General features: G+C 44.6%; 2 protein-coding genes across 2 annotated transcripts; both read left to right on the plus strand.

Annotated features, from left to right (window-relative positions):
- Nucleotides 1-508: 508 nt before the first annotated feature.
- LOC137835184 (phytosulfokine receptor 2) lies at nt 509-4,956 on the plus strand. The gene has a single exon (XM_068643559.2). It carries the CDS (start codon nt 1,592-1,594, stop codon nt 4,754-4,756), a length of 3,165 nt encoding a protein of 1,054 aa, XP_068499660.1. The 5' UTR covers nt 509-1,591; the 3' UTR covers nt 4,757-4,956.
- A 14,726-nt stretch (nt 4,957-19,682) lies between these two features.
- LOC150027490 (uncharacterized) lies at nt 19,683-22,899 on the plus strand. Its single transcript, XM_090302871.1, has 6 exons — nt 19,683-20,298; nt 20,503-20,715; nt 20,830-20,997; nt 21,097-21,275; nt 21,962-22,313; nt 22,889-22,899. The coding sequence occupies exons 1-6, from the start codon at nt 19,683-19,685 to the stop codon at nt 22,897-22,899; spliced, it is 1,539 nt and encodes a 512-aa protein (XP_090158997.1).

Genomic DNA, 22,899 nt, shown 5'->3' on the forward strand with positions numbered 1-22,899 from the left:
ATATTTCTTTCATATAGTAATATGAATAATAATTAATTTTACATGATATATTATAATAGTTTATCAATAATCTTTTTTTTCTTTTCATATAAATATCACGTATGTTTAACATATTTATTTACATTAATAACAATTTAGAAGTATCCAAATGGATTATTCAAACACAATTAAATATATTATTTATGGTATATTGTATTTAAATTATGTGATAATAAAACAATTTAATTATATAAAAACTTCCTTATAAACAGTATTTAGAGAAAAAGATTAAGTTACATGGGAGTATCGTTTTATTATCTCTTAGCTGTTTTTTTTCTTAGTCAAAACTGCATAATGTATTTTTATATATAAATAATACATCTATTAAATTCTTACCTGAGATAATTAATATATTTTATAATGATTTGAATGCATTTGATAAAAAAATCATGGTAACACAGACTTAAATGATTTGATAAATTCATATACAAGTTTAGGAATGATTTAATAATAAAAGTGTGTTAAAGGAAATAGTTTATTTCTTCTAATAAATATTTAGGGGATTCTGAGTAAAGAGAGAGAACTTTCCTTTTCTGTCTTTTACCATCCTACATCTCTCCTACATCATGGTTTTTTGATTTGAGATTTCTGCTATCCTTGTCTTCCTCTAGATTCTATGGATCACTGTTTAGGTTTGAAAATCAGAGAGAGCTGACAGCTATTACCCTTTGGAAGAAAAAGAAAAGAAAAAATCAAAATCTTAAGAGGGAGAAAACAATAAAAAAAGGGTTTGGTTTGGAAGCTGAAGGGGACCCTTTGATGAAAGTTTGTTGAGAGTAGGTTCTCAGGGCACTGTTCTTGGCTCCCCTTTTCTTTCCTCTGCTCGCTTAGTTCACCCTTGTGCTTAAATTTCAAACCTTTCTGGTTTCTGCTGCACCAAGTAAACACAAACTTCATTGTTGTTTGAAAGGGTTGTCTTTGGGGTGTGCTTTGAGTCCCAAGAGATCCCGTTGATTTTTTTCATGTAACTAAATGGTAGCTGTTGAGTTGAGTTGAGTTTTGAGGTTATGGCCTTTTGTTTTTAAGCTCAAAGATCTCACATTTCAGGTTGGAATTGAGGGATCTCACACGCTCCACTTGCGTTGTTGATTGTTGTCTCACTTTCATTTTTTTAATGGCCACTGTTGGTTGCTTCGTCCGCAAGCTGTTGCCATATGGTCCCTGTTCTAATTACTTTGGTGTTTGGGGATATGGGATATAAGTATCTTCATTTGGGCATCTTATCTCTTTCTTCGAGGGAGGTGTTTCTGAATCTGCTTTCAGTTTGAGTTGGTGTTCTCCCACTGTCTAGATCTCTTGTTCTTGGGATTTGGTTTGAGTGGGGATTGGTAATCCAAAACTTTACCTTCAAATTGTGGCTTTCCTTTGCAAGTTGCAAGTTGTTTGTTGCAGTTCGAGGGTTGGAAGTCTTGGAGCTGTGACTAAAAGATACTTCATTGTAGTTCTTCTTCTCAAGCACAACGCTGCACTTTTCAGTGATACTAGCTTCTGCTGTGCTCATGGGAGCTTAGTCCTGATTTTGAGCAGAGTATATATCAGTTTGGTTTCAGCAATGGTGCTGCTCAGATGTTTCTCAATGACACTTTTGCAATGGTGTTTTTTGGCTTCCTTAGTTTGCTTGTCACTAGGGCTTAATAATAATCAAGCCCCTTGTGACCCTCATGATCTATCAGCTCTGAAGAAGTTTGCAGGAAAACTTACCAGTGGTTTTATCCTCACAGCATGGTCCAATGACACTGTATGCTGCAACTGGCGTGGAGTTGTTTGTGATAATGTGACTGGAGGTGGTGGAACAGTTACTAGTAGAGTGACCAAGTTGATCCTGCCTGAAATGGGTCTCAATGGCACAATTTCACCCTCTTTAGCACAGCTAGATCAGCTCAGTGTGCTGAATCTTTCATTGAATCGCCTTAAAGGTGAATTGCCTGTGGAGTTCTCCCAGTTGAAGCTGTTGAAGTTCCTTGATGTGAGCCATAATATGCTGTCTGGACCTGTTGCTGGAGCCCTTTCTGGTCTGCAATCCATTGAAGTATTGAATATTTCTAGCAATTCACTTTCTGGAGTTCTTTTCCCTTTTGAGGAGTTCCCTCATCTCATTGCTCTAAACGTGAGCAACAATTCATTCACTGGCGGATTCAGTTCACAAATTTGCAGTGCTACCAAGGAACTTCGCACCCTTGATTTGTCAGCAAATAATTTTGTTGGTGGTCTTGAAGGCTTGAACAACTGCACCACATCTCTACAACAGCTGCATTTGGATTCCAATTCATTTACTGGCCCTCTTCCAGATTCCTTGTATTCAATGTCAGCCTTGAAGGAGCTCTCCGTCTCTGCCAACAATTTTTCTGGCCAGTTAAGCAAGCAACTAAGTAAGCTCTCTAACCTAAAAATTCTGGTGCTTTGTGGAAACAGGTTTACTGGGGAACTTCCAAATGTATTTGGGAATCTTTTGCAGCTAGAAGAATTAGAAGCACATGGCAATTCATTTTCTGGACCCTTTCCCTCCACCTTGGCTTTATGCTCTAAGCTTAGGGTGCTTAACCTTCGAAATAATTCCTTGTCAGGGCCTATTAATCTTAATTTCACTGGCTTGTCTAATCTTCAAACACTCGACCTTGCTACTAATCATTTCACTGGATACCTTCCAACTTCCCTGTCCCATTGTCGTGAATTGAAGGTTTTAAGTCTTGCTAGGAATGGCTTAACTGGCTCTATCCCCGAAAACTATGCAAACCTAAGTTCACTTTTGTTTGTATCCTTGTCAAACAACAGCATTGAGAACTTATCTCGGGCAGTGTCTGTTATGCAGCAGTGCAAAAATCTCACCACTCTTATCCTCACCAAGAATTTCCATGGTGAGGAAATTCCAAAAAGTGCCACGGTGGGATTTGAGAGCCTTATGGTTTTAGCACTTGGAAATTGTGGTCTTAAAGGTCACATTCCGTCTTGGTTATCCAATTGCAGGAAGTTGGCAGTTCTTGACTTGTCTTGGAACCATTTGAATGGTAGTGTTCCTTCTTGGATTGGTCAGATGGACAGTTTGTTCTATATCGATTTCTCGAATAATTCTCTTACAGGAGAAATACCAAAAAGTTTGACAGAGTTGAAGGGCCTCATGTGTGCAAACTGTAATAGAGCAAATCTTGCTGCTTTTGCATTCATTCCTCTCTTTGTTAAGAGAAACACAAGTGCAAGTGGACTGCAATATAACCAGGCCTCAAGTTTCCCTCCTTCAATTTACCTGAGCAATAACATATTGAGTGGAAATATATGGCCCGAAATTGGTCAACTGAAAGCTCTTCATGTCTTGGACTTAAGCAGGAACAACATAACTGGTACCATTCCTAGCACAATTTCAGAGATGGAGAACTTGGAATCCTTAGATTTGTCTTATAATGATCTTTCTGGAGAAATTCCTCCATCATTTAACAACCTCACTTTCTTGTCAAAGTTCAGTGTGGCATATAATCGGTTAGAGGGATCAATTCCAACTGGGGGCCAATTTTTAAGCTTCCCAAGTTCAAGCTTTGAGGGCAACGAAGGGCTTTGTAGGGAAATTGATTCTCCTTGCAAAATTGTCAACAATACAAAGCCCATAATTTCTTCTGGTTCTTCCAAAAAGCTTGGTAGAAGCAATGTCCTCGGCATAACAATCAGTATAGGGATAGGGCTTGCACTTCTTCTTGCAATTATACTGCTAAGAACGTCAAGGAGGGATGACGATAAGCCCATCGATAACTATGATGAGGAACTCAATGGCAGGCCACACAGGTTATCTGAGGCACTTGTTTCCTCAAAGTTGGTGCTTTTCCAGAATTCAGATTGCAAGGATCTTACAGTTGCAGATTTGTTAAAATCCACAAACAATTTCAACCAGGCAAATATTATTGGTTGTGGTGGGTTTGGTCTTGTCTACAAGGCATATCTTCCAAATGGCACGAAAGCAGCTATCAAGAGACTTTCAGGTGACTGTGGTCAGATGGAACGTGAATTCCAAGCTGAAGTAGAGGCCCTCTCAAGAGCTCAACACAAGAACCTTGTTTCTCTGAAAGGATATTGTCGGCATGGCAATGACAGATTGCTAATATACTCGTACTTGGAGAATGGAAGCTTGGATTATTGGCTGCATGAGTGTGTGGATGAAAGCGCAGCTCTAAAATGGGATGCAAGACTCAAGATTGCACAAGGTGCTGCACGTGGATTAGCTTACTTGCATAAGGGTTGTGAACCATTCATAGTGCATCGGGACGTTAAATCTAGCAACATTCTTTTGGATGACAAGTTTGAAGCTCATTTGGCTGATTTTGGTCTCTCACGACTACTTCAACCATATGACACTCATGTCACCACTGACTTGGTAGGAACTTTAGGATATATTCCTCCAGAATATAGTCAGACACTGACAGCAACCTTTAGGGGTGATGTTTATAGTTTTGGTGTTGTTCTTCTTGAGCTTCTTACTGGTAGAAGACCTGTGGAAGTCATCAAGGGGAAAAATTGCAGAAATCTGGTTTTTTGGGTGTTTCAGATGAAATCTGAGAATAAGGAGCAGGATATTTTTGATCCAGCAATTTGGCATAAGGATCGTGAGAAACAGCTACTAGAGATGCTTGCCATTGCTTGTAAATGTCTAGACCAAGATCCTAGGCAGAGACCCGCTATTGAAGTAGTTGTTTCATGGCTTGATTGTGTAAGATTTGATGGTTCTCAACAGTGATCTTAGTTGCATTCGTTTCCTTGGGTTTTGGTCGGTGTATCATTGACTACACAGTTGTAAAGCAAGTTTGTTGTATGAAGGTGGAATGTTATTGATATAGTTACTGCCTTATTTCGTTTTTTAGTCCTTTAGTTCATTAAAACTGATAGGTGTAATATGTATAAATGATAATTTTAGCAATGAGATGGTCTTGCAATAAACAGTGTGAGTATTTATGCTTTTCTTTTTCCGTTGATAGTTTGTCGACAAATGTTAGTGATTTTAATGTAATGTCTTAGTCGGACTTGTTAACTGTGCCATGCCATGCATCTGCATGTGATGCTTGTGAGTTAGGACAAAATGATTTCTAATACTTCCAAATGTAGCTTCCTTCTCTCTTTGGGCTGACTTCTTTACATGGTCTAAATCACTCAGTTTTGGATTTTTTTTTTGTCTATTCCTCATTCTTAATAAGATTCACTTTCTGTGGCTAATACTTGTGTTTTATGCTTGTACCTAAAAGGCATGAATGCACCATTTCTTTTTCTTAACAAGAGTTGATTCCATTTATTTACAAAATGCAAAATTAGTTTGCACACTTCATTCCTTTATCCTTATTTCAACAGGGAGAAATAACTGCATGAAAACCTTACCTATATGCAGATAAACATCTGTCATTTGTCAGTAGCAGTATAAATCTCTGGCCTGTACATAAATTACCGAAATTTCTCTAGTAGGGGCAAAAAAGAGTTTAAAATATTTATACAAAAAGAAAAAAGATTATAATTTTTCACAAAAAATATACATAATTTCATGACAAAAAAATGTAAAATATTTAAGTTTGTGCAAATTATCAGTGTCTTGTCTTTTACACCTTTTTCATTCTTCAAAATGTTATAAGTTTTTACTGCCAACATCCAAATTAAAAAAAAAATCAATAGACTTATCATCTGACTCTTTACATGTATTTCAAAAGTTTGCGAGTGAGAATAGTGTAGATATAGAAGTGAGATTTCCTTGTTCTTTTCAGTGGAATCAAAAGCTATCCAATACAGGAAATAATATTTGCATGGCACCTTGTGTTCCAATCTCAATTTTAAAGTCAAACAGTATTTTTATGGGAAGAAAACAGTCACTAGTATCTTGAGTCACAAGAGTAAGTGGGCTAAGGGAGAATGGAAAAAACAAATTAGAAATCTGAAACGTGGGGCATGATGGGGATGAGAAGATGAGTGGAGTATGCACTGAGGAATTTGTGAATTGGGTGATGAAACAAACCCCATCATAGCTGTGATGTGAAATTCCACTGCCATCTATTATACATGGGACTGTCTTTTCCATCTCAAACCTTCCTATGCCATTACTTTAATTTCCAGGACCAGCCTGCGGAACACCAACGCTCCAAAAAGTGGCTTTCTGTGGGGAATGGAACAAATTTCTATGGTTGCTTGAAATTCTATATTACCCATAAAGTTTTGATTAACCTAAGATCCCATGAAACTAACCACAAAGTTGCAATAACACATTTAAATATATGATTAAGCTTTTTGGGCTGCTGAGACCTCTCTCTAGCAGCAACTTGGTGTGTGAACTCATCTAATGCTCAAATTGGGTGGTTATAAACATATCCAAGCACTCTCTTCCGCGTATGGTGACCAATAATGCCTTATATTTTAGGATGTACTTTAGACATCAAAAAGTATAATTGATATTGGTCAAGTCATCATCAATAAACCATAATTAATACTTTCACATTTTAAATTGGATTTTTTCAGCAAAATGAGTAAAATAAAGATAATTAAGTATATAAGTAAAATAAAAATATGCATAAATTTTAGATAAAACCTTCACAAAGTCGACTAAAATTTTACATTTTACTTTAACATTTTTATTAATGTGGAATCGACATAGAAGATTGGTGGCTTTGGGAAACACATTGCTAATTGCATTTATCAAGACAAGATCTCTATCATTGACAATTGCTTGAGGAAACATATATAATGTAACCCTCAAAATATTTAAAGGGTCCAAATGAAGTTATTTTCTCGTTCTGTTGCTCACAACGCAAAAGTAGTAGTGAAAGTCAATCCTCTGGGTGTCACACCAACTATTTCAAGCAAATGTTGTTGTAAATATGCGTTATATATTGTTCCTGCCGGTTGACCAGATTGTTGTTAGTGCGTAGCTGCGACTCGCGTATCAAAGACTCCCGCATTCTTGATTCCAGATCTTCACCCTACACCGCCGTGAGTACCTGAAACAGAGAGAACAAAGGGCGCCCTCGCAGCCGTTTGCACTCCGACGCTCAAGTCAGTAGGCAGAAAACACTATGCACCTCCGTATTGGAACACCGTAACTCCAATGTTCTGGAGGCGCGTAACTGTATTCTAACGAACTTCTCTCTCGTGCTCAAGTCACTCGTGTGTACAGTGTGTAAGCTAGCGAATGATTTGAGCGTGTGTAAAAGTGTCAGAACGTACCTCTCTAAGCTTTCAGGAAAGCTTATATACCTTGGGTTTCAGTGCTACTGCCACGTGTCACTTATGACTTAAGCACAACTCCACGTTGAAGGCCTTACGACGCTGTAACCCAACTTAGGGAAATCCCAACGCGTAAGTCTTCCCTCCTCGAAGTGCATCCGGTGCAGGGGGTGACTACCTAGATGCCAACTCATGCGTCCCAGCCTCTAGTCATTCGCCCTGGGAGTATCTCAGCCTTCCTCTCGCACCATGCACGTAGATCACTCGTGGGACGTGGCCCTCTCCCGGATCGTGTCTGTTCCAGCGGTTCTCCAAAGGTGGCGTGGGTACTTCATGAGTCAGGTCGCTCCCTGCTGGTACTGGAAATATGGCCTTGAAGCCACCTTTCTCTTCTCTTTATTACTGTTTTGAGGTACAGAGGCCTGAGGCCTCCACGCCCATACCGTGGCCTCTTACTGTGCCGCCCCCTCCACGGTCTTCCCTACCCGTGGGTATCGGGGGGTGGCACCATCTGGACCAACGCACGCTCTCAGTACAACGGGTCACGCCTTTAAAGGTGGGCGACGCCTAAACCTGGCGATGCCCAAAGCTGGCGACGCCCACACCTGGCGACGCCCATGCTTGGCGACACCCAAGGCGGTCAACACTAACTTTCCTCCTTGGATCCCCTTGGTGGGTCCCATCGTATGTTTGACTTTGGTCAACGCTCGAGGACGGGTCGGTACACAAGCCCCCCACTCTTGAGCTGATAACTGTTTTCAGCGAAAAGACTAAGGCCTCGCCCTACCGTCCCACGTGGCATTCTAGTGACGTGACGCTCTCTGTGTTGGTGACGTGACACTTAAGTGGCGCATTAATCTCTCGACACATGGCCCAATCCTGCGACTGAGGCTGAGCGTCGCTAGCGCTTCTCAAGGTTTACGTTATACCTTTCAAAATCGCGCGCTTTGAGCACTGTTCCATCAATTCCCCCATTTCTTCACTATTCATCTTCTTCTCGAAGCTTTCTCTGAACTCTCTCCTCTCACCCAAAATCTTCCTTCTTCCGATCATTTAAATGTATGGTTTTTCTTCTTCGATAGCTCTTTCTCTCAACTTTATGTACTGATATAACTGCCTGGGTCTGTTTATATTCCTCGCATTCGCGTTCTTCCTCCTCGCTTCTTCGTTCCCCTGTTTCTGAGCTTCTCGCGTGGGTAGGGTTTTTCTGGGGTTTCTTCCCCTTTTGCGCCATAACCCTTGTTTGCTAAACCTTTGCTATTTCTTCTTCTCAGCTTTCTTTGCTGTGCAATGGCGCGTACCAAAACCACCGCCAACCCTCCACCCCCAGCGTCAACTACAAGTCTCAGTACCCTTGGGCTTCTGATGAGTTGCTGGCTGAGACTTCAACCTTAACTACCATAGCTGATTGGAGGGCCCATGTAGGCGAACCAGGTGTTTACAAACACGACGCAAAGGCATGATGCCTACATCTTTGTGCTCCCTTGCACACCCGGGGAGCCCGTTTGTGTGGACGACCGGTCGAACAACGGGGAGGCCTTCTTCTTCTTCTATCAGACCGTGTTCAAGCGCATAGGCCTGCGTTTGCCCTTCTCTGGGTTCGAGAGAGAACTCTTAACCGAAATCAACGTCGCCCCTGCCCAGCTACACCCCAATAGCTGGGCCTTTGTCAAGGCGTTTGGAATTCTTTGTGGGTACTTTGGCGAACCCCCCTCCGTGGACATATTCCTTCACTTCTTCGAGGTCAAGAAATAAGGAAAAAGCCTCTGGGTCAGCTTCAGCGGCATCGCCGGGAGGATCCTTCTATCTTTGTTCCAACAATCCTACAAGGGATGGAGGGGCAAGTTCTTCAGGGTGTGCTGCACTGATCATGACCGCACAGCGCTGGATGGCTTCCCCTTGTACTGGGTACAAAAACTGAAGCTGATCAAACCCAAAACCTTAGACGAACTACCCTCAACAGATCGAGAGGTTTGCCTGATTTTGGCCAACGTGGGGGTCTTGGACAGTGCTGAGCTGATAGCGCGTGAATATAACTCTGAAGCCCTCACCCAATACCTTAGTATGGGAACTACTCCCCACTTATTTTCTCTGATTTCTGCTTCTGCCAACGTTTACTCTTGTTCGTGTGTGAACTGCTTGTTTGCCTTAGGTCTCCATAGAGTATATGATTATGCTTCATGCTTTGACTTAGTTTGCATCTAACCTCTGCTTTGTTTGCTTTCTTGGTACATATTCAAAAATGGATATGAACAAGAGGTTGAGGCTTGCCAAAGCTTTGGCAAACCGGGGCAAAGCCACATCCAAAGGAGCTAATGCTTCCACGCAACCAGCCCCTGAGTCTACTCCTCCAACTTCTCCAACATCTCACCCTCAAGACCTCCCAACAACAACAACTGCCCAAGACCTTCCTTCCCCTCATGCCACTCCCAACCCTAGCTCTCCACCTCCCATCGTGGCCGTGCCCATCACCATGGTCGAGACTGCAACCGCACCAGCCCCATAGACAAAGGCAAAGGGGTGGTGATGATTCCCTCTGAGGATGATGAAGACACCGAGGATGGGCAAGTCTTCAAGAGGAGGAGGACCAACAAGGTCGTCATCTCCCATTCTTCCTCCCACCATGGTGTTGAATCCCTGAGGGAGCACCCTCCAAGTGCCACATCATCGCCCCATCAACTGGCTTTGGGGGGTGGGGTTGAGTCCGCACCCACACCTACACCTGCGCCGGCCTCGGAGCTTCCCCCACCATTCCAAGGCTTCATAAAAGGCTTCATGCACCAAACTGACACGACCACAGAAGAGGGTGTCGCCTACTGCGTTGGGGAATACCTTTCCAACGCCCGCTCTTGGCGAGAACAAGCTGAGGCAAAAGCCAACCGCTGCCTTGCCCTCGAGGAGGAGTTGACCTCGCTGAAGGAGCAAACTCAGGCCCAAGAGCGTCACTAGTTCCATCAAGAGGTTTCCTACAAAGAGACTTTGAAGGAAGCTCAAAAAGCGAAAGATGCCACCAACAAAAGACTCTATGAAGCAGGTCAGAGCTACACTGAACTTCTGGGGGCAAGTTGTGCCTCTTCGCACGGAGGTTGCTGAGCTCAAGGATGCAGTTGAAGCTTCCAAGATCAAAACGAAGAAACTCGAGGACCAATGTGTTGATCGAGAGGTAAAACTGGGCGAGGTTGAAGCGGCGCTCGACGCCAAGACCAAAGCCTTCGACTTGCTGGAAGCTGATTTTGCAAAACTGCGGGCAGAGAAGGACGAAGCTTTAACATCTAAAGACAAAGAGCTGGCCTCCCAAGCCGAGCGCTTCGAAAAGGCGGAGAAAGAGCTGATCGATGACGCCGCGGGTGCCTTCGCTGATGGGTTCGCAGAGGGCCTAGCTCAAGCGGCCTGCGCAAACCCAGGGATCGACACCTCTAGCTGCGGCCCTCTCAACCACATCGTTGAAGGCAAAGTTGTACCCTTAGATATCCCTGAGGATTAGCCTCCTTTTTAATTTTGTAACCTCAGGGACGCCCATTTCTTTGTACTGCTATGCTTGAATATAATTAGTTATTTTGTCTTCATATTCTGGTATACTCTTCTTTTCCTTTACTACTTGGTCAACGTGTTTTTACTTTATCTTCGTGTCGACCATTGACTCTCCTTGCTGTTTTCAAAGGTGTATCTGTTACTTTATCTTGGACTTACTTCGACTTGCTTACTTACTTTGCGAACTATAGGCAGCACGTGCCCTTCTTCGTGGCACTGTGACGCCTACCTTCGATCTATACTTAACTCTTCTGGCCTCGACATTGCTTAGAGGCGAAGGAGGACTTATCTTGGCCGAAGCCTACCTGCTCGTACTGGGTGCCCACACTCAAGGAGAGACCTGCTGAACGTAAGGTCGTATCGTCCTCAGCGTGCCTAGACACTTGGGACAAAGTTGCGCTTTGGTGCCCACGCATGAGGAGAGGCCTGCTGGAAGCAGCGCCGTATCGTCCACGGGGTGTCTAAACACCAAGGCAATTGGTCCTTATCTCTGCGCACTTGGTGCCCACACTCGAGGAGAGGCCTACCTGGAGGCAGCACCGTCTCGTCCTCGGTGTGTCTAAAAACATCGAGGCGATTAGTGTACTTGATGCCCACGCCCGAGGAGAGGCATCCTGAAAGCAGTGCCGTATCGTCCCCGGTGTGTCTAAACACCAAGATGACCAGGGACTTGGTGATTACGCCTAAGGAGAAGGTTTCCCGAAGGATGGCGCTTCTCCTACAAGGCGTGTATCTGCACCAAGTCGCCTGGCTCTCCATTGCTCCGAACTTCCTCACTGCCCGATGCCCACACTCGAAGGACGCGCCCCCCGCCACTTCCTTGCGAGGTGTCTAAACATCAGACACAGGGGCTAGCCGTTCTTACCTGGGGAGGGGACGTCCCGAAGGAATCCTTTAACCCCTGCCTAGGGGCTAGACGCCCGGATTTAACTATACTATGCGTACCTTTCAAACCTGACGCCCTCGCCCGAAGAGTGCGCTCCCGGCACTCCCTTTGGGGGTGTCTTCACGTCCAAGTTGGTTCGCGCGCTTGGTGTTCACGCCCAGAGGAGATATCCGCGTCCCTCCTGCTGAGGTGTCTACACACCATGGTGGTGGGCTCGTTCTTAATGAACCGCGCCCTTTCCTTTTAACGTTTCTTTACATTGTGAGAAAGGGAAATTCGAGACAATGTATGCTTAAACTACTTTTTACTCGGGTGACCTCATTAAAAAACCCCGTGAGGGAAAAAGAGTGTCCCCTTTAAACTGTGTTCTACATAAAGTTTTTAACTAAAGTAAAACTTCAAATAAGCTGCGTTCCAGGTGCGTGGAATGGGGCCTGCCTCCAGAGTTTCAAGCCTGTACGATCCGTTCCCCTTGGCCTCGGTTACTCTAAAGGGCCCGGTCCACTTGGGAGATAGTTTGTTCTCTAACTTGTACGGGTGAGCCTTGCGCATGACGAGGTCCGCTACCTGGAACTGACGAGGCCTCACCTTGGAGCTGTACTGGTGCTCCACCCTTCTCTTCACTGCCTCAGCCTTTATTCTCGCCTCTTCCCTGGCCTCGTCCAATAGGTCTAGATTCACCCTCCTCTCCTCGTTGGACTCCTCAGCCACAAAGCTCTGAAAGCGCGGTGAGCTCTCATGGATTTCCACCGAGATCATGACATCCGACCCATACACTAGGCTGAATGACGTCTCCATGGTGGAAGACTGGGGCGTGGTGTGGTAAGCCCACACAACCCTCGGTACCTCTTCCGCCCACGCTCCTTTGGCTTTCTCAACCCTCCTCTTCAAACCCCTCAATAAAATTATGTTTAAAGACTCCACCTGTCCGTTCGTTTGGGGGTGTTCGACAGATGTGAACACCTGCTTGATGCCTACTTCTGAGCACAACTTACCCATTTGCAGACTGGCAAACTGGGTACCGTTATTTGAGACGAGGCGCCTCGGTACACCGAAACGACACACAATGTTTTTCCAAACGAAGTGTTGTACCTTGTGTGTGTTGATCTATGCCACCGACTCTGCTTCTATCCATTTCGTGAAGTACTCGATAGCAACTATCAAGTACTTCATTTGTCTTATGGCCAAGGGGAAGGGCCCCAGAATGTCAATTCCCCATGTGTGGAAAGGCCACGGGCTATAAATTGACCTCAGCTCTTCTAGATGCGCCTTGTGCCAGTCAGCGTGCATTTGGCACTGCTTGCATCGCTGGGCATACCTCACACAATCCTCCCTTACTGTCGGTCAGTAGAACCCCGCACAGATCATCTTGGACGCCAAAGACCTCCCCCCTACATGGCTTCCACAGATCCCTTCAAGGAGCTCAGACATTATCCTTGTGCACTCGCCTCCGCTCACACATGTTAGAATCGGGTGCGTGAACTCGTGCCTGAATAGTGCTCCATCCACGAGAGTGTACCTCGCAGAGTTTTTCTTATCTTCTTGCCATCTCCGGGCTCTACTGGGAGGATCCCGTCTGCGAGGTAGCGCCTATAGGACATCATCCATGCGTCCCCCTCTCCTCTAAGACGCACACCTGCATACGATCCTCTTCTTTAGGCGAGGCCAGATAAACGCTGATGCTGGGGACCCTCGTCGTGTCCTGAATCAAAGACTGATGGCTCTTCGGCTTTCCCTTGGTCGTGCTGACATGGAGGACATCCACCCTATTATCTGCCACAAACGTTCGTGGCGCCTTGAGGGTCTCCTGGATGACCGTCCTCTGCCTTCCCCCCTTGTCTGAGCTGGCCAACTTGGCGAGCAGGTCAGCTCTGGCATTCTGCTTCATTGGGACGTGGACCAACTCGAATGCCACAAACGCTCCCTTCAGGACCTGGACGTACTTCAAATATGCCGCCATCTGCGGGTCCTTAGCTTGGTACCCCCCAGTTACCTGCCCTGTGACCAACTCTGAGTCGCTCTTCGCCAGCAGACTCCGCACGCCCATATCCTTAGCTAGGAGCATCCCAGCTATGAGAGCTTCGTACTCTGCTTGGTTGTTGTTGGCTTTGAATGCAAACCTCAGGGCCTACTCAATCAGCAAACCCTTTGGCCCCTCCAGGACCACGCCGGCTCCACTTCCTTGCTGATTGGAGGACCCATCCACCGAAAGCATCCACTGTGAGCCTACCTCCTCCTCTTGTTGTGTGCTTCCTGGCGAGAGTTCTGCTAAGAAGTCAGCGTATACTTGCCCCTTGATGGACCCCCTAGGCTCGTACTGAACGTCAAACTCAGACAGCTCTATCGCCCAACGAACCATCCTTCCTGCGACGTCTGGCTTCTGCAACACCTTCTGGATAGGGAGGTCCGTCATCACAACTACCGTAAAGCTTGGGAAATAATGGCGGAGCCTCCTAACCGAGAACACCACTGCCAGAACCGCCTTCTCCAATGATTGATACCTCGTCTCCGGCCCCTGCAAGACCTTACTGACGAAGTATATGGGCTTCTGAGTCTGGTCCTGCTCTTGAACCAGCACTGCACTAATCGCCCACTCAGTCACTGCGAAATACAACCTCAAGGGCACCCCCTCCCGTGGCTTGCAGAGCACAGGAGGAGCCGCCAGATATTCTTTGAGCTTGAGGAATGCCGCCTCGCACTCCTCGGTCTATACGAACCTACTATTTCGCTTGAGGCATTGGAAGTAAGGATGCCCCTTGTCTCCTCCAGCTGAGACAAATCTGGACAGTGCGGCCATCCGCCCTGTCAGCTGCTGTACCTCTTTCACCGAGGCGGGATTCCTCATGGCTAGGATCGCCGCACACTTGTCAGGGTTCGCCTCTATACCCCGCTCGGTGAGCATGAATCCTAAGAACTTTCCTGCCTCGACCCCAGAAATGCACTTCTCCGGATTCAGCTTGAGGCGGTACTTAGCTATCGTGGCGAACAACTCTTCCAAGTCAGCTGTGTGTCGCCCCCTCTCCTGAGAGGTCACCACCATGTCGTCGACGTAGGTCTGCACGTTTCTACCCAGCATAGGTGCAAGGATTCTATCCATCAATCTCTGGTAGGTGGCGCCTGCATTCTTCAACCCGAACGACATGACCTTGTAGCAGTAACTACACGTCTTGGTCATAAACGCCGTTTTGCTTTCATCACGTGGATGCATCTTGATCTAATTGTACCCCGAGAATGCATCCAAGAAGCTTAGCATTTTGTAGCTCGAGGCGCTGTCCACTAACGCGTCGATGCTGGGAAAAGGATACGAATCCTTGGGGCATGCCTTGTTCAGGTCTGTGAAGTCTACGCACATCCTCCACTTCCCATTCGCCTTCTTCACCAAGACCACATTGGCCAACCACTCAGGGTGCTGAATCTCCCTGATGTGTCCCGCAATCAACAGCTTCTTGGTCTCTTCCTGTACGACAAGGCGCCTCTCCTCATTGAACTTCCTCCTCCTCTGTTGCACAGGGCGGACCTTGGGGTCCATGGTGAGATGGTGCCACAGAAAGTCGGGGTCGATGCCTGGCATGTCCGAGGCGGACCATGCGAATGCGTCCAGGTGATGCGAGATTACCGCTGCCACCTCATCCTGCTCCTCTTGGCTCAACAGTCGCCCCAACTTGAAGATCTTACCCCCAATTTGCCTCTCAACCACGTTCTCCACAGGCTACTGAGTTCACTGAGCGCACATACCTCTTGCGCTGAGAGGCAGTGCATCCTTCTCCTGAGAAGCCACCAGAAATGGTGTGCACTTCCCCATGGATCGGCATCTCGTGTGTTTGATCCTCTTCTGGTACTGCCAGGGCCGCGGCCGTAGAAGACCCGGCCAGATAGTCCTTCAGGAACCCATTCTTTACTAACTCGTCCAACTGATGACCCAGCGCCAAACAGTTGTTGATGTGATGCTGAAATGCTTGATGGAACTCGCACCATGCGTCCTTGTGAGGTCCCAACACTTTGTCAGTCTTCGCTGGGGCCCTTAGCCTATATGCTGTATTAGGCACGATGATTAGCTCTTTCAACTCCACCACAAAATTATGCCTGAACGGCCTATTCCCCTCCCTCACCGACCTATTCCCCTCCGATTGCCCCCTTACCTGGGGCCTCATCGCCTCATATGGGTGCTTCCTCTCCTGTCCTTTCCTTCCAGTCGCGGCCTTGTTCACCCTGACGGGCTGTGCACTTCTCACCCACCTCGCCCTCTGTTGCGATGTGCTCCACCGCGCGACGCCTGATTTCTGCAAAGGTTTGGGGGCGACTTCGGATGATTGATTCGCAGAATGGTCCAAGGCACATCCCCTTCCTGAATGCATAGACAATCATCGGTTCCTCTGTGGTGCCAACCTTCACCACCTGCGCCCTAAAGCGATTGATATACTCTTTCAAGGTCTCACCTTGATACTGCTTCACATCAAAAAGATCATACGACACCGGTGGAGGGGCCCGGTTTGCAATGTACTGCTCCCGGAACAGCTGTGAGAGCTGTGAGAAGGAGGTTACGTGGCCATCTGGAAGGCTGATAAACCAATCCATGGCCATTCCTGTTAACGTGCTCATAAAGAGCTTGCATCTCACGGCGTCAGAGCCGCCAACTAACATCATCTGCGTGTGGAACGCAGTGAGGTGGGCCTCAGGGTCTTCCATCCCCGTGAACGTCACCGTCGGACCTACGAACGTGGGAGGAATTACCGCCTCCATGATCGACTGCGAGAACGGCATGGGAAACTCCCTAGGTGGTGTGTAATACTCGCGGTCTTCTGCTTCACGACTCCTTGGGTGATTGCGCAACCCGCGGCGCAACTCCTCGTTCGCGTGACATAACTCTTCGTTCCTCGCTTGCGACGCCGCGAGGTCCACCTGTATGCGCTCCTCCTCTGCCTTTGATGCTGCCATGGCCTCCTGAAGGCCTTGCATCATTTCCATGACCTGTTACATGGTCATGTCATCGCTCTCAGCGCGCGTCGAACTCTGCCTTGTTGTCCTCATTCTTTGCAGTTTCTTGGAGAACTTCGAACTGCAACTGTGATTCTTGAAATATCCTTTGGTGAAAACCGAGCGAAAACACAACGAACGGTAGAAACTTAGGAAAACTAGGAAACGAACGGTTAAAACTAAGCAAGACCGAAGAGAATCGGTAAAAACTGAGCCAAACTGGAAAACGATCGGTGAAACTGAGCAAAACCACGAACAAACGGTGAAACTGAGCGAAACTTCAAGATGAACGGTGAATCTTGCAAGATTCTTGGAAAACCTTCACAAAATCTACTTCTGAACATTCAACAACTTGCGGTGGGACTGATGTTTTAGATCGGGCCCCACGGTGGGCGCCAAATGTTCCTGTCGGTTGACCAGATTGTGGTTAGTGCGTAGCTGCGACTCGCGTATCAAAGACTCCCTCGTTCTTGATTCCAGATCTTCACCCTACACTGCCGTGAGTACCTGAAATAGAGAGAACAAAGGGCGCCCTCGTGGCCGTTTCCACTCCGACGCTTAAGTGAGTAGGCAGAAAACACTATGCACCTCCATATCGGAACACCATAACTCCAATGTTCTGGAGGCGCGTAACTGTATTCTAACGAACTTCTCTCTCGTGCTCAAGTCACTCGTGTGTACAGTGTGTAAGCTAGCGAATGATTCGAGCGTGTGAAAAAGTGTTAGAACGTACCTCTCTAAGTTTTCAGGAAAGCTTATATACCTTGGGTTTCAGTGCTACTGCCACGTGTCACTTATGACTTAAGCGCAACTCCACGCTGAAGGCCTTACGACGTTGTAACCCAACTTAGTGAAATCCCAACGCGTAAGTCTTCCCTTCTCGAAGTGCATCCGGCGTAGGGGGTGACTACCTGGGTGCCAAGTCATGTGCCTCAACCTCTAGTCATTCACCCTGGGAGTATCTCAGCCTTCCTCTCGCACCATGCACGTAGATCATCTCTGGGACGTGGCCCTCTCCCGGATCGTGTCTGTCCCAGCGGTTCTCCAAAGGTGGCGTGGGTACTTCATGAGTCAGGTCGCTCCCTGCTGGTACTGGAAATATGGCCTTGAAGCCACCTTTCTTTTCTCTTTATTACTATTCTGAGGTACCGAGGCCTGAGGCCTCCACGCCCGTACTGTGGCCTCTTACTGTGTCACTCCCTCCACAGTCTTCCCTACCTGTGGGTATCGGGGGGTGGCACCATCTGGACCAACACACGCTTTCAGGACAACAGATCACTCCTTGAAAGGTGGGAGACGCCTAAACCTGCCGACGCCCACACCTGGCGTCGGCCATGCCTGGCGACGCCCAAGGCGGTCAACACTAACTTTCCTCCTTGGATCCCCTTGGTGGGTCCCAACGTACGTTTGACTTCGGTCAACGCCTGAGGACGGGTCGGTACACTATATATTGAAGAAGAAAGTGAACCGTTGCAGTTCACATTCCGCAGGGTCGTTGCAGATCGACGAACAACGCGAGATCTCCTCCATTTTTTCCGGCGATCCGTTTCTCCACTCGCTTTCTGTTTGAAGTTCGTGCCTTTGAGTTTGAAAGGGTTTTTGGAACGTTGCAAGACCTGTTCCACGGTCTTCCTTCTATTTTGGTGGTCTTCCACCATTTCCGGCACGTCTCCGACGTCACCTCCGAACCGCCAGAACAGCTTTCACCATATCCCCTTTTTCGTGGGTTTTGAGCTTCTCTCCTTGCCTATAAATAAGAGGCACGAGAATGCTCAAACACACTGGCTTACTGCACATCCTTCTCCTCTTCTTCTTCCTCATAGCATTCACCACCGTGCCTTCTTCTTCCTCCCACCTTCTTTCACTTTTTCACTTTCTCTCTCCTCACTTTCTTTATTTTAATTATTATTATATTTCTGGATTCCATTGGGTATTACTCTTTTAAGAGTAACTTGCTAGTTCTGATCCTCGGAAATTACCGGGAAGTTCCTGTTGTATCCTGGGGGACTTGCGCAATATACCGCGGATAAGTCCTTACGGACAGTGATTACTCACGCCTCAGGAAACCATTATTTTTGATCATTTTAAAGCCTAGTTTACTACAATTGTAAGGACTTATGGCTGAAAATACGAACGACAACAACAACGTTGCTCAGAGAACATCAAATGTTGTTTCCGCAACGCAAACCATTTTTACAAAACCATTTCCAGATTTCTCAAAAATTGAAGTCTTCACCAGTCAGAATTGTCGATGTTGGGAAGAACGCATGTCCACCCTATTGGACATGTACGAAGTTGCTCTTGCACTTACAACTTCCAAACCCGACTCAACCACAACTGCGAAACAAGTTGACGATTGGATCCATGCAAATAAGGTATGTCGTGACACTTTACTCAGTGTGTTATCTAATGATTTGTTCGATGTTTATGCTTCTTATAAGAATGCAAAAGATATTTGAGATTCTCTTATCCTCAAATATACTGCTGAAGACATCGTCAGACAAAGGGTCGTAAATGCAAACTACTACCGTTGGGAGATGATCGAAGGCAAAAACATCACAATCCAGATAAATGAATATCACAAGCTGATTGAAGATATCAAAACTGAAAGCATAACCTTGCCGGATGAATTCATGTCCGAACTCTTGATCGAAAATCTTCCGCAATCTTGGACGGATTACAAACAACAATTGAAGCACAAACACAAACAGATGTCACTATCAGACCTGATCACCCACATCATCATCGAAGACATAAACAGGAAGGAGTGCGCTGCTGCAAAGGCCAAAACTCTGTCTGCCAAAGCAAACGTGGTAGAAGACAAACCAGTTCCAAAAAGGTATGAGAAAAAATTTGATCATAAAAAGAAATACAATAAATTCTCTCATCCCAGTGGAACTAACCCCACTTTCAAGAAAAAGGGTAATTGCTTTGTCTGTGGAAAGTCAGGTCATCATGCACCTTAGTGCAGACATAGGGCTAAAAACGACTATCCTCCTAAGAAAAATCCAGCCGAAGGGGAAGATACAATTGTGGCAGTCGTTTCACAAGTAAATCTTGTGACAAATGTGAGCAAATGGGTGGTAGACTCTGGGGCTACCAGACACATATGTGCAAACAGATTGTGTTTACCTCCTACACAAGTGTGGGGGATGGAGAAAAACAAGTATATCTCGGTGACTCCAGGACAACTCCTGTCTTAGGAAAAGGAAAAGTTCTTCTGAAGCTCACATCTAGTAAAACTCTGGCTTTGAATGATGTGCTGCATGTGTCATCAATTAGAGTTAATTTGGTCTTCGTGGCATTGCTAAGCAAAGTTGGGGTGAAAGTGTCATTTGAATCTGACAAGATTGTTATGACAAAAAACAATGTTTTTGTGGGAAAGGGATATTGTGATCAAGGCCTTTTTGAATTAAACATTTATGAAATTATGAATGAATCTAAATCTTCTGCTTATATTGTTGACTCGTATGATATATGGCGTGCTAGATTAGGACATGTGAATTCTTCGTATGTTATAAAATTGCAACGACTAGGATTAATCAACATTCATGACAAACAAAGTAGTAAATGTGATGTATACGTAGAATCTAAAATAACGAAGAAAGCATGTCACTCTGTAGAACGTCAAACTGAAATTCTTGGTTTAATACATACCGACCTTGCTGATTTAAAACAAACCATGTTTAGAGGTGGTAAAAATTATTTTGTAACTTTTATAGATGATTTTTCTAGATACACCAAAGTGTATTTAATTAAACATAAGGATGAAGCTTTTGACATGTTTTTAACTTATAAAGCGGAAGTAGAAAATCAACTGAATAAGAAAATTAAAAGAATTAGATCAGATAGAGGTGGTGAATATGTTTTATTTAATGATTATTGTGTAAAAGAAGGTATTATTCATGAAGTAACCCCACCATATTTACCTGAGTCTAATGGAGTAGCTGAAAGGAAAAATAGGACTTTTAAAGAAATGATGAATGCAATGCTTATTAGTTCTAATGCTCCAGATAATTTATGGGGTGAATCTCTACTTACTGCGTGTTTTTTGCAAAATATGATACCACATAGGAAAACTGGTAAAACACCCTATGAGTTGTGGGAAGGTTATCAACCTAATCTGAAATACCTAAGAGTGTGGGGGTGTTTAGCTAAAGTGATGTTACCTGATCCTAAGAAAAGGAAAATAGGCTCTAAAACATCTAATTGTATTTTCTTAGGATATGCAGAACATAGTGTTGCCTATAGGTTTTTAGTTCTTAATAGTGATATAATTGAACGTAACACTATAGTAGAGACGAAAAATGCCGAGTTCTTTGAACATATCTTTCCTCTAAAGAGTAGTGGTACATCTAAACAACCTATAGATAGTGCTAGTGATACCTTGAGTGAGTATGCTAGGAGGAGTAAAAGATAGCGAAAGGAAACATCTTTTGGAGATAACTTTTATACTTATCTAGTTGAGAATGATCCAATAAGTTTTGTAGAAGCTACTAGTGCTCCTGATGCTAAACATTGGGATAAGGCCATTAAAACTGAGTTTGATTCAATTAAGAAAAATAATACGTGGGCCTTAGTAGATCTGCCTAAAGGAGCAAAACCCATTGGTTGTAAGTGGATCTTTAAGAAGAAGTACCATCCTGATGGATCCATAGAGAAATATAAGGCAATATTAGTTGCTAAAGGTTTTACTAAAAAACATAACATAAATTACTTTGATACTTTTGCACCTGTTACTAGGATTTCCTCTATCCGTGTATTGCTAGTAGCCTTAGCATCTATCCATAAGTTAGTAATTCACCAAATGGATGTTAAAACAACTTTTCTGAATGGTGAATTAGAAGAGGAAATTTATATGACTCAACCTGAAGGATGTGTAGTTCCAGGTCAAAAGGAAAAAGTATGCAAACTTTTAAAATCTTTGTATGGTTTGAAACAAGCACCAAAACAATGGCATGAAAAACTTGATAATGTTTTACTTTGTGAAGGTTTTTCTACCAATGATGCTGATAAATGTGTGTATTTTAGATCTGAAAATGGTGAATATGTCATTATATGTTTGTATGTGGATGACATGCTAATCTTTGGTACATGCAATGATATAGTTTTTCAAACAAAATTGTTTCTTGGATCTAAGTTTGAGATGAAAGACATGGGTGAAGCAAGTGTGATTCTAGGAGTTAAATCATAAGGAAGGGAGATAATATATTACTATCCCAAGAAAAATACACTGAGAAACTTCTAAAGAAGTTTGGTTACTATGACTTTAAGTGAGTGAGTACCCCTTATGATGCTAACTCTAAATTAAAGAAGAACACAGGATAATCTATTTCTCAAACTCAATATCCCCAGATAATTGGGAGCTTATTGCATTTAATGAGCTTTTCTAGACCAGATATTGCTTATGCAGTAGGTAGATTGAGTAGATACACTCAATGTCCTAGTCAGGATCATTGGGATGCACTTGCAAGACTCATGAAATACTTGAGAGATACAATGGATTATGCCATTGAATATAGTGGATTTCCCGCTGTGCTAGAAGGGTACAGTGATGCTAACTGGATCTCTAATTCAGATGAGACAAAATTCACTAGTGGTTATGTATTTACACTTGGGGGTGGTGCAGTTACATGGAGATCAGCCAGGCAAACTATTATTGCAAGATCAACAATTGAATTTGAGTTTGTTGCTCTAGAAATGGCTGGTAGTGAAGCTGAGTGGTTGAAAAACTTCTTAGCAAACATTCCTTTAGGAATGAAACCAACCCCATCTGTATCAATGCATTGTGATTGCCAATCAGCAATAGCTATAGCTAAAAATAAAAGCTACAATGGAAAGAATAGACATATACAATTGAGACATAATTTGGTGAAACAGCTATTAAAGAGTGGAACGATTTCTATTGACTATGTCAAGTCAAAACGGAATTTGGAAGATCCTCTGAAAAAACCCCTAGGAAGAAAAATGATTTTAGAAACATCGAGGGGAATGAGACTTAAGCCACTTGCAAACAAACAAGTGATGGAAACCCAATCTTTGTGATTGGAGATCCCATGAATAAGGTTCATATGGGTAAAAACAAGTCACTTGTTAGTTCTGCTAGCACTAATATTGATTCAAAATCAATTTTGTCCATTCCTATGGTGTGTGTGAAAGTGCTAGTTAATGCATTATCGAGAGGATAAACTTTGTGGTTAAAATTTAGAGGTAAAAGAGTTTTAACGATTTACAAAGTTTTAATGATTTTCATATCCCTTATGGGTGGTGTATGATTTGCAGCATACGCCTGA

The sequence above is a fragment of the Phaseolus vulgaris genome, chromosome 5 (genome assembly GCF_051622355.1).
Source record: "Phaseolus vulgaris cultivar YP4 chromosome 5, ASM5162235v1, whole genome shotgun sequence".
Classification (NCBI taxonomy): domain Eukaryota; kingdom Viridiplantae; phylum Streptophyta; class Magnoliopsida; order Fabales; family Fabaceae; genus Phaseolus; species Phaseolus vulgaris.

What these genes read in the sequence shown, in the direction of transcription:
- LOC137835184 (XM_068643559.2), top strand. Translation starts at nt 1,592, where the DNA reads ATGGTGCTGCTCAGATGTTTCTCAATGACACTTTTGCAATGGTGTTTT.
- LOC150027490 (XM_090302871.1), top strand. Translation starts at nt 19,683, where the DNA reads ATGGGTGGTAGACTCTGGGGCTACCAGACACATATGTGCAAACAGATT. An exon ending in AAAACAAACCATGTTTAGAG is followed by an intron (nt 20,299 to 20,502) that starts GTGGTAAAAATT and finishes GTGTAAAAGAAG; the next exon opens with GTATTATTCATGAAGTAACC. An exon ending in GATCCATAGAGAAATATAAG is followed by an intron (nt 21,276 to 21,961) that starts GCAATATTAGTT and finishes CAATATCCCCAG; the next exon opens with ATAATTGGGAGCTTATTGCA.